At 35.7% G+C, this 12,223-nt stretch overlaps 2 protein-coding genes and 2 long non-coding RNA genes across 8 annotated transcripts in view; 2 read left to right on the forward strand and 2 right to left on the reverse strand.

The window, feature by feature from the left end:
- Positions 1–6,889, reverse strand: part of LOC100879351 (proton-coupled amino acid transporter-like protein acs) — a 27,186-nt gene extending 20,297 nt beyond the window's left edge. For 2 of the 4 annotated variants that reach the window (XM_076530308.1, XM_076530307.1), the window contains exon 1: positions 5,358–6,889. The gene's annotated coding sequence lies outside the window, so the exon portion shown is untranslated. Of the gene's footprint in view, positions 1–859; positions 1,025–5,357 lie in introns of those variants that run through there. The other 2 variants (XM_003706085.3, XM_012291952.2) reach the window with 1 other exon arrangement.
- On the forward strand, positions 1,119–3,513 carry LOC143264223 (uncharacterized). The gene is made up of 3 exons (XR_013037772.1): positions 1,119–1,315; positions 1,791–2,130; positions 3,176–3,513. It is a non-coding gene; the product is annotated as an uncharacterized LOC143264223 (long non-coding RNA).
- Positions 5,571–7,646, forward strand: LOC143264226 (uncharacterized). Its single transcript, XR_013037777.1, has 2 exons — positions 5,571–5,708; positions 6,889–7,646. It is a non-coding gene; the product is annotated as an uncharacterized LOC143264226 (long non-coding RNA).
- The window catches only part of LOC100879240 (proton-coupled amino acid transporter-like protein acs), a 30,509-nt gene continuing 25,505 nt past the window's right edge, over positions 7,220–12,223 (reverse strand). For both annotated transcript variants that reach the window (XM_003706084.3, XM_012291950.2), the window contains exons 6-8: positions 9,209–9,481; positions 8,734–9,088; positions 7,220–7,989 (exon numbers count right to left, since the gene is read on the reverse strand). In XM_003706084.3, coding sequence (XP_003706132.2) covers positions 7,745–7,989; positions 8,734–9,088; positions 9,209–9,481 — 873 coding nt within the window. In that variant the 3' untranslated portion in view covers positions 7,220–7,744. The remainder of the gene's footprint in view (positions 7,990–8,733; positions 9,089–9,208; positions 9,482–12,223) is intronic.

Below are 12,223 nucleotides of genomic sequence, written 5' to 3' on the forward strand. Positions count from 1 at the left end.
AAAGTCAGTGGAACTATAGTAACTATACTATATCACAGAATGTATCGCAGAATGCTGGTATAGCAAGTAGAATAGCAGCATGACACTATAATAGGATCAGTGCAGCAGTAATATGGTAGTACAATAGCAAAGCAATATTGTGGAATAGTAACATAGCAGTAATGCAATATAGTAATATACTAATATAGTAGAATAGTAATATAGTAATATAGCGATATAGTGGTATAGTAACATAACTGTATAGTAATATAGTAGTATAGCGATATAGTGGTATAGTAACATAACTGTATAGTAATATAGTAGTATAGCGATATAGTGGTATAGTAACATAACTGTATAGTAATAAGGTTGCATGGTGTTATGATGATACAGTAATATAGTTGTACAATTATATAGTAGTATACTAGGATAATAGACTAGTAGAATAGTAAAGTAATGCATTAGCAAAATAGCATAATAGTACATTAATATAAAGAAATAATAAAATAGTAGAATATTTGAATAGAGTACCAGGACACGTGACTACATTTGATCTCTAATTCCAAGCACCAATGAATCAAACCGAGTAGTGAACAATGAGACTAAAAGATAGCATCGATATCCCTGTAGCATCGATTACCCATCTCTCCATGAACATCGACAGCAAATTTAACAAATCAGCATACGAGACAAATAAATCATTTAATAAATTTGCAGCATCCAAGAATCCCAAGCGTTCGATACGCAATGATTCCAAAACTAATATTATTCCGAATAGATCAGCAGAGAGGGTATCGCTGCGTCTCCAGATGACAGGGTATCGTGCCAGAAATCGCAAAGAGCACGGTAAATTACGAGCAAACTCGCGATCCAGACTCACCAGATTAAGCACATCCGCAACAAGGGAAACGGAAAAATCTGTCGAGCCGCCAGACAATGCGAAAACGCTATCTATCCAACAGGGGAACTTCCTAACGCTAATGCGGCCACGACAGAGGATGTCTAACGACTGGGCCGTGCTAAACCACGGAACATTTCAATTTCCAACGAGACACCCGGCACATCACGTGATGCAAGTTAGAAACTGCGCTTACGGGGCACACCAGATGATTTAAAAGCGACTGGTCAAACGAACGAGCCAACAGTTCGACGCTGACTATGGGACGGACGATGCCCTTTGTGACACGCAGATCTATGGGACCATGTGTATGGGGAATATCGGTGATGGGAGGAACAATTCTTCAGAAGGTGATGAGTTTTGGTGGATTTGGAAGGGTTTTGGAAGGGTTGACAAAGATCTACTGACAAGGGTTGAGGAGATTCTACGAGATTACTGGTATGTGATGATTTTTGTAAAGTCTTGGGGAGTTTGGGAAGGTACTGCAATGTGGTGGACTCTCGTTATATTGCCGCTGTTACACACTGTCGGATTTCTGAGTTAGTTGAGTCTCGAATTCTAAAAACTCCCAAATCCACAAAATTCCAAGTCTACAACTTTCTCAAATTCCCAAAATTCCCCAAATTTGAAAAATTTCTCAAATTCTTAAATTACTAAACTTCGACATCTCTAAATTCCCTAGTTCCCAAATTCTATAGTTCTTGATCCAATATGAAGTTCTACCAATCTAAGCAGAAGTCCCAATTGCTCCAATTATTTCGCCTCGCATTATATAGCCAAATGCACCATCACTCATTACATGATCAGCCCTTAATTTTTGGCAATATACCAAAAGTCTCCCATGACAATAATATTAACCTTGTAAATATATAACCTTGATATAATCTCGATGTTTACGTTTTGCTTCAATTAGGTACAAAATAGAAGGACGAAGCAGGAAATGGTAAGGAGAGGATCATATTTTCTTTGTTCTATATTTTTCAAGGATAATAAAAGAAGATGCAGCGATTTGGCGATGCGAATGTTATAAATACACATTTACGTCAAGTTTCGAATAGAGCATATCGATTGACCCACAATTGGAATTGCAACCATGAGAACATAGTATGGAAAGAATGAAAGATCTTCTGTAAATGAACCGGTTTAAATTATCTTTTTTTGATTATTTGGAACCTTAAGGTTTATAATTGCATTGGTATTAGTGTTTATAAGAATGCATACTGATACTGGAATACTAGTATCATAAATATTTGGTGGGTATACTGGTGAATATTATTATTAAGTAATTATCATATAATACCAGTATTATGTATATTATATGATATCAGGATTATGTATATCATATAATATGAGTACTCAAGTACTCAAACTTCCCTAGTTCCGAATTCTCAAGTTCCGAAATTCCCTAGTTCCCTATTCTCAAGTTCCATAATTGCCTAGTTCCAAATTCTCAAGTTCCAAAATTCCCTAGTTCTAAAATTCCTTAATTCCAACTTCTCTAATTCCAAAATTCTCAAGTTCCAACATTCCCCAGTGCCAAATTCTCAAGTTTCAAAATTCTTTAGTTCCAACTTCGCTAGTTCCAAAATTCCCTAGTTCCAAATTCTCAAGTTCCGAAATTTCCTAGTTCCAAATTTTCAAGTTCCAAAATTCCTTAATTCCAACTTCTCTAATTCCAAAATTCTCAAGTTCCAAAATTCCCCAGTGCCAAATTCTCAAGTTTCAAAATTCTCTAGTTCCAACTTCTCTAGTTCCAAAATTCCCTAGTTCCAAATTCTCAAGTTCCGAAATTTCCTAGTTCCCAATTCTTAAGTTCCAAAATTCCCTAGTTCCAACTTCTTTAATTCCAAAATTCTCAAGTTCCAAAATTCTCTAGTGCCAAATTCTGAAGCTTCAAAATTCCCTAGTTCCAACTTCGCTAGTTCCAAAATTCCCTAGTTCCAAATTCTCAAGTTCCGAAATTTCCTAGTTCCAAATTCTCAAGTTCCAAAATTCTCTAGTTCCGAAATTCTCAAGTTCCAAAATTCCCTAGTTCCAAATTCTCAAGTTCCGAAATTTCCTAGTTCCAAATTCTCAAGTTCCAAAATTCTCTAGTTCCGAAATTCTCAAGTTCCAAAATTCCCTAGTTCCAAATTCTCAAATTCCAAGTATCAAGTATCATTGATATTTGGTGGGTATATTGGTGAATATTATTACTAAGTAATTATCATATAATACCAGTATTATGTATATTATATAATACCAGTATTATGTATATCATATAATATGAGTACTCAAGTATTAATATTAATTCATCAGGTTCTTGGTGTATTGCTCAGTCAGGAATTCGAGGAGTGGAATATGAAGCCGGCAATATAGCAAGAGTGGATGTCCCGTGCTGCAACAGTGCTTACTGGAACATGTGAGAGTAGTGTTAGAACGCGTGAAATTCTACGCAACGACTATATAACGGGAGCCAACGACTATACAACGGCTATATAACGGGAGCTGTAATATTAAATATTATGCCAGTACTAATCAGTACAGTATTACTATTACCCCTATAAATTACTAATATCTCTGATATTATATAATTACTAATTTCCAGTATTAAATAATTACTAATACCAGTATCAAAATTTGTAATATTAATACCACAATTACCACAATTAATACTAGTAATGAACTAAAATAAAAAATAAAATTTGTTTCTGATGAAATGAAATCAATTCACCATAACATCGAATAAATCTTAAAAGAAGAGAAAATACTTTTTCGCGCGAAAATATTAATCGTTCATTTATTCATATTTGCAGATGAACGAGGTCACTCAACAGGAAGATCGATTAAACGGTCCATCGATCACTCGTAAGAAATTATACGTCACCAAGTTGTTCTTTAATTAGGAAATTGATCGTGCTTCCGGTGATCAACACGATGTTGCGATACTCGTGTCAACGCCTGCCATGATAAATCAAAAAAATAAATGTTTCTTCCGATCTTTATCGACAAACGTTACGTCGATATACCCGTGAGTTTATCATAGTCTTACTGGTGTAAAATGTTCCACAACGTGCAATTGTTACTCGTTCATTGGACTCGTCACGATTGTCTCTGAATTAGTAATCATTCGCTGATCAAACTAAAATGATTATCAGACATCAGAACGATAGGGAGATTCGTTTGAGATTATTGATACGTTTGTATTACAATTCACGATAATTTTTTAATTTTTGTAATATTAACTGTGTGTATATTTTTTGGGAAAGTGATTTCATAGTTAATTTTAGTTTAAAGAGTTAGCTCAACTATGTATGTTTGAAGTACTGTTAAATGAAATGATAATTTGATTGCTTTCATTGAAGTATAATATTAATATTATTATCGTGTAACAATATTAATATTATTATTATGAAACTAATATTAATGTCATTATTATATAACTAATATTAATATTGTTATTATGTAACTAATATTAATATTACAAGACAGGTAAATTAATCACAACTTTACATATACAACATGCATCTTAAAGAACACCTACATACAGGGTGTCCACAATAACATGGATCAGTGTTTTTCTGGTACAGAAGTTTTCAGAAAAAAGAAGAAAAAAGTACTATATTTTACTTCCAACACGGTGACCCATATTGACTTTTCATATTTACATTTCTTTTCACGAAATGAAAGTAACCTTCAGTCTTTTTATTTTCTTTAATTTCTCACCTTTATTTTTTGAGAACGAATGTAAATATAAAAAGTTAATGTAGGTCATGTTGCTAGGATACCATAGTCTTTCCTCTCCCATTTTGTTTAAATTGTACAGGACGAAACCATTAATACTATCGTGATATCATATAGCTAACTAATTTAATCATATAGCAAACTACTCTTCAATAACAATCTGCATCTCGATAAATAAAAACAAATCTTATTCGATGAAAAACTAACCAAAAGAGCTCCAAACAACCACTCCAAAATTCACTTCAACTTTCAATCTTCATTCACACTCCAAACATCACAATAATAAAATACAATCACATCAATAAATAAATTAAAACGTAGAATCTCTATTTCACTAAACAGAATTAAAACCCGCACCTTAAAGCGCACTTCCATACAGCAAGTACACCCCTTCTGTAGGTCACCGTTACATAATCAACCTTCACATCCAGCCCTCGCACACCACTTCTCGATAGCAACACAAATCGGCGAATAAATCTATCACAACCGATTCAACATCTCCAACACATCCCCACAAAAATTCCTCCAAATTTTCATACATCACAAAATATCTACAAAACAAACTTATGCCATAAACAAATTTATGCCACTATCAACCTCAGAAAGAAACTGCAACTTCCAAAAAAAAGATCCTCTAAGTCCATGATCCCTCGGATAATCTTCGTGGAATCGCGAGCAAACAGATACGTGAACTTGTACGGCTATTTAGGTTCACGCCGTATTTCCCGGGTATCGGTCTGCTTTCTACTCAACTTACGTTCACTGGCTGTTAAACAGGGGTGGTTCTCGTCGAGGGTGCGTGCTAAACTAGCGAGAAAGACAGGGACGCGTGTGCTGATCGCACACACAAGGACGGACCTCTTTTCGACATGGGGTCGCGTGTACACGTGCAACGGGAACTCGTGGAACTGAAACGGCAACGGGGTTGCCTCGAGGTATGCGGGGGCAGCCACCCCGACAACGATCCATACGCCTGTCGCGGGAACGACATCTCATGGCGTCTGCGTCGAACTCCATCGTGAACTTTCACCTCCGTTCCGCTATAGCTTACCCTATTTCGGATCAGCCAGGTTCGACGTGGAGGTGTACCAGTGGCGTCACGTCTGAGGTGGGCACTAGTTTCAGATATTTGTGTCAAGGACGCGTGAAAGGGTTTAGCAAATTCGGTAATTTGGGGGCTTGGTGTTTAGACACTTGGAAATTGAGAAATTTGGAGATTGAGAAATTTGGGGAGGTGGGATTTTGAGGATTAGGGGTTGGGAAGGTAGGGATTGTGGATTGGGAGAAGTAGGAATTTGGTGAGTTAGGGACTTTGGCAATTTGGGGAGTTCAGCCTTGCAATTTTGAGAATTTCAATATTTGGAATTTCAAGACTTGGAGATACAAAAATTTGGAGATTTGGGATTTTGAAGATTGGGGGTTGGAAGGTAGGGATTATGTGTTGGGAGAATTAGGATTTTGGTCAGTTAGGGACTTTTGGAATTTGGAGAGTTGCAATTTTCAACCTTGCAATTTTAAAAATTTCAATATTTGGAATTTCAAGACTTGGGGATATAAAAATTTGAAGATTTGATATTTTGAAGATTGGGGGTTGCAGAGGTAAGTACTATGGACTGATAGAATTAGAAATTTGATGAGTTAGAGACTTTAGGAATTTGGAGAGCTCAGCCTTGCAATTTTGAGAATTACAATATTTGAAATTTTAAGACTGGAGATATAAAAATTTGGAGATTTGATATTTTGAAGATTGGGAGTTGCAGAGGTAAGTACTATGGATTGATAGAATTAGAAATTTCATGAGTTAGAGACTTTAGGAATTTGGAGAGCTCAGCCTTGCAATTTTGAGAATTACAATATTTGGAATTTTAAGACTGGAGATATAAAAATTTGGATCTTTGATATTTTAAAGATTGGGGGTTGCAGAGGTAAGCATTATGGATTGGTAGAATTAGAAATTTAATGAGTCAGGTACTTTGACAATTTGGAGAGTTAAGCCTTGAATAGAGAATTTAAAAATATAGGTATTTAGAGATTTGAGAGATTAGGGGAGATCTAGGACATTAGATACTTAGGGATTTTGAAACATAGGTACTGCTATTTGAGTGTTTAGAGATTTGGCAATTTCTATATTGGTATTTGAGTAATTATGTATTTGGTAGTTTAGGTATCTGGATATTTAGAAATTGAGGAATATGCATATCTAAGTATTTGATAATCTGGAAAATTTATTTTGAATCTAATACAAATGTTATATCCTATACGTCCATTTCAAATTTCTGATTATCAAGGTTCATCCCCACCTACTTACGCCAATGACTGTAACTAGGTCACTCAGTGATATAGTATTCTCTGTCTGATTATGGTGTCACCAAGGCGTCAATACCTGTTAAAGTTTATACAATGAATCTAACTATGATCTCAGAATATATAAATCAGAAATGATGCTCGAAGTACTTCAATGTTATCTCACTCGTTATTTATTTAAATAAATGCAAGCTCACAATGGGGAAACTTCTCTCAGCTACACATAACAAGCTTTGATGTCAAAAGACGTTGAGCGAACTAGGAAGTGGATAACCGGATAAACAGGAGTGTTCTCTAAAATTAAACAGCTCTAAATTCTCGGTTCCATAAATAGATTTATTCGTGAATTCTTTAACCAATTATATCAAAATATCACGCGTTCTTTCCAATGAAAACACTTCTCGTCCGTGACATTTGAAAAGCACGGGCGTAAACAAACGATAAAAACAGTTCCATGTCAGAAAAAAAGGAAACGAAGAATCTTAACGTGATTCCGTGACAAATGTTGCACAACGGAACACGATATCCACGAGCGTTTTATCTAACAGTTGGACGCGATTGGCTCGTTCTTTCCTTTCCTTTTTTCTCGTGCTCCTCATTCGCACTGCAAATGATTCACTCAGTCTCGTACTAAGGTGATTCAAGCGTATTTATAAAATACATCCACGGTAAACAAGAAGATCCTCGTCCAACCAGGATCGATCGTTCGAACGATCGATCGGCTACATCTACGTCGCTATCTCATGATTCTGCTCTTAGAGAGCGATCCTTCCTTCCTCTTCCTCAAACTCTTCTTGCCACCACTCTTCATTGTCTCCTTATTTAAATCGTCCTTTCGATTCAAGAGAATTTCCTGACGATGTTGCGGAGACTCGTGTACGTTCCCACTATTAGGCCTAGCAATCCGAATAGAATCAAGGACATGTTCTTGGCTAACATTATGGCTCTCTCGGTGCGGGTGCTCACGCCCCAGAATGTGCAGATTTGAATTATGGCGGGAAATATCAGACCCAAGCCGGATAAACACAGAGCGCCGAATAACGATATAAAAAGTTCCAACTCCGGAATCACTATGGCCAATAGGACTGCAAATACACAAAATAGATTAGATTATGTTTATCTAGTACTTGTTAACAATATTTCTTTTAAAAGTATAATGAATGTAAGGACATTGAGTTTGTCAGAAACGCCGCCTTTATAGATAACTATTATCTGCTTCATGTTAGTGCCTTTATCGTAAATGCGCAACTTGTTAAAAATACATAAGTAGCACCTATACATATATTTACAGTATACATATACATATATTTTATGGACATACATATATATATATATATATATATATATATTGATAAAACAGTGTCATGTATAAATCTATACAACTTACATAAGTCACAACAAAAATGTACTTGCATATAAGTATATGTATAGGATGCACTTATGCATATGTGAGTATACAGGATGCACTTACATGTAAGTATAAAGGATGTACATACATGTAAATATAAATGTTGTACATACATGTAAGTATAAAGGATATACATGCATGTAAATATAAATGTTGCACATACATGTAAGTATAAAGGATATACATGCATGTAAATATAAATGTTGTACATACATGTAAGTATAAAGGATATACATGCAAGTAAATATAAATGTTGCACATACATGTAAGTATAAATGTTGTACATACATGTAAATATAAATGATAGACTTACATGTACATACATTCACATGCATGTAAAAGGGTATACCCACATGTAGACATATAAAGTGTACTTACACATAAATATAAAGTGGTAAACTTGTACGTAAAGGATGCTTACATGTACTAAGAACAATGCAGGTCCTCAAAACGTACTCCCACAAAAGTTTGCGCGAGTTTTTCTCCAACTTCGGTGCAATATACTCGTTCCAAACGATGTCGATGGCAACGTAGCATTGAATCGGATGCGTAAAGAAGATGGCCAGAGACAACAGAAGCTGGACGGACTGTCCTAATATTTCATGTTCCCCTAACTTTAACGTTATGCTACCACCTACTTCACTTCCGTAACGAATGTATCCGAAAAGACCAATCACTGTGTACAAAACGACGATGGTACTCATTCCTACGTTCAGAACACCGAAGAGACTCATGAACTTCTTCGGTTTCTTCATCTCGTTCTCCAGTGGCATAACCTGTAATGAGATTAAATTATTAATTTGTGAAAGTTTGGCAAGTCTGAACTTCTTCAGTTGCAAAGTGAAGACATTAATAATTAGTAAATAATGGTAAATGATTAGAGTTTGAATACTCACCACTCCTATAGCTTCCAGGGCGAAGAGTACAGTACCAAAGTAAAGCGGGAAGTTGGTCACGTGACCGATCGGTTCCCGATCTTCTAAGGATAATGGTTCCCTGAAGATATAGTACAGTATTATGCTAAAGCTGGCGAGCGTGATGAAATTGGCAATAGTTGAGCATGGCGCTAAAAACTTCAGATTCCTGATCCAGTTAACGAGGATCAGTGGCACCAAAATGGCCACCATGTACAATCTGACGTCCATATTGGGTAAGTAGTCGTTCAGCGCCTGAAAATAAAAAAAATCATTAGAATAAATTAACTGGGTATAGTTCACTAAGTATAATTAGGTATAATAAACTAGTATAATATAAACTATTATAAACTAATATAACACTAAGTATAATAAAAGGTATAATTCACAACTAACAACAAACTATTGCATTGCAAATAACGTCGCATTAACATCGCAAACGAAGACCAATTAACTAAAATTATAAAAGATAATATACTGAAAAATATTGATAACGTTGATGACGAAGATAAATAATGTTTATTAACTTCAATTTTAATCTCAATTGATAGGAAATCCCGTAAATGTTGTACTCGATGACGTAACAGTGACGAAAATTAATTTCGATATTCATGCATGTCGTGGAAAAGGAGCATGTGCAACTGAGTGTTTCTTATCTTTATGTGACGTGTATCTTTGACACTTGAAACATGCATCGATCATTTCTTGATCTGATATTGGACGACAACGTAATCCTTTTCTTTCCACGCGCCTCATTCTCTAATCCAGACGATCGCAATCATAATCAAGACAAGATTAATCAAAATCGATACGAAGTCCATCAAACTTGCGATTTCACAAATGTTAGAATGAACTGACTTGAAAATACTACATTGGAATAATTTAGAACTTTGCAAAAACTATTATTAATTTATTTAGCAAGATTATAGAGGTGAACCAAGTTGAAAATGTCACGTCAGAATAAGATCTAATGCGTAGATCAATCATCATTCACTACTTATTGCTCACTACTCACCATTCACTACTCACTACTCATTACTTATTGTTCACTATTCACCACTCACTACTTATTGCTCACTACTCACCACTCACTACTCACTGCTTATTGCTCATTACTCACCACTCACTATACACTACTTATTACTCATTACTCACCATTCACTACTCACTACTCACTACTTATTGCTCACTACTCACCACTCACCATTCACTACTCACTACTTATTACTCTCTACTCACCACTCACCATGCAATACCCACTACTTATTACTCTCTACTCACCACTCACCATTCATTACTCACTACTTATTACTTTCTACTCACCACTCACCATTCGCTACTCACTACTTATTACTCTCTACTCACCACTCACCATTCACTACTCACTACTCACTACTTGTTGCTCACTACTCACCACTCACCATTCACTACTAACTACTTATTGCTCTCTACTCACCACTCACCATTCGCTACTCACTACTTATTACTCTCTACTCACCACTCACCATTCACTACTCACTACTCACTACTTGTTGCTCACTACTCACCACTCACCATTCACTACTAACTACTTATTGCTCTCTACTCACCACTCACCATTCGCTACTCACTACTTATTACTCTCTACTCACCACTCACCATTCACTACTCACACTGCCCATCGTTTAATGCTCACTTGTTCCTACTCATTACTTACCACTCATTACTTACCACTCATTACTCACCACTCAGTTACTATTCATCACTCATCACCAATCATCTGCTTCTCACAAATCACGTCTCGTCTATACACAATATTCATCGTTCATCACACATCACACACCACACACTACACACCACATACTATTTACTACTCCTTGTTTACTCATTATTTACTCCTCCGTTTTCACTGTCTGAACCTTTACATTTTTACTGCTTATAACATTATTCACTGCTTGTGTACTTTCTAATTAATATCTGCTCATGTATTTATTTATGACTGCTTACTACACATTCTTTCATTTCTTCAGAATTTGTATCTCGCTATTCGTGACTCATTGCTGAGTATTGAATATTCATTAATTGTTCTTTAGTCATTAACAGATATTCAATATTTGTTATTCACTAGTTGTTATGAGTCATCAGTTTTCAACGATAACTCGTTGTTTATTTATTATTGTTCGGTACTTATTATTAAGTAGTGCTTAGAATTCAAAACTTGGTATTTAATAGATCTTGTTACGTTGATCCTTACAATCCAATCGATTCTAACTTCATAAACTCTGAAGCGTTAAATAATTATCATAACACTATCCAGAATCGCTACTTTCTCTTACGATTCGTATTTATTTTGCTAATAAACCGTGGCTACGTTACAAACCGTATCACTCGCTTCACGGTTGAAAGTTAATTGTATCTCGATAAAGTAATTATTATATAAAGTGCGTAGTTGAATCGTTTACGTAACATTTACATGGCGTATCTATCGCCAGCCAACTCTTTCATCGAACCAGGGTGAAATTCAATTTATACGTGGCACGAGTTTTACAGTTGCAATGAAAATTCTTACGGTCGTGTTACGTCATCGTCTCATTATGTAAAGCGAAGGCTGAACGCCATCGTAAATGGTACGTGTTAAGAACCGTCTCGGTTCATTTCCGGCTGTCCTTGAATTACTGTATACATAACTGCGTCGATATCGATGATCCTAGGATCGATAGTGGTCGTCTCTTTGTAGACTCAACGCGACTAGGACTGGACACTATTAATCGTTTATTATATTCCACGTATTAAAGGATCAAATTCTGTTCACTATTTTGAAACGCCCTGTACAGGCTCAAGCATGTAGACACGAGCTTGTAGACTAAACCCGACTAAGATTGGAAGCTATTTGTAGTTTATTATACTCCACGTATTAAATCATCAAATTTATTCTGTTTACTATTTTGAAACGCCCTGTACAGGCTCAAGCATGTAGACACGAGCTGGTAGACTAAACCCGACTAGGATTGGAAACTA

The sequence above is a fragment of the Megachile rotundata genome, chromosome 4 (assembly GCF_050947335.1).
Source record: "Megachile rotundata isolate GNS110a chromosome 4, iyMegRotu1, whole genome shotgun sequence".
Taxonomy (NCBI): domain Eukaryota; kingdom Metazoa; phylum Arthropoda; class Insecta; order Hymenoptera; family Megachilidae; genus Megachile; species Megachile rotundata.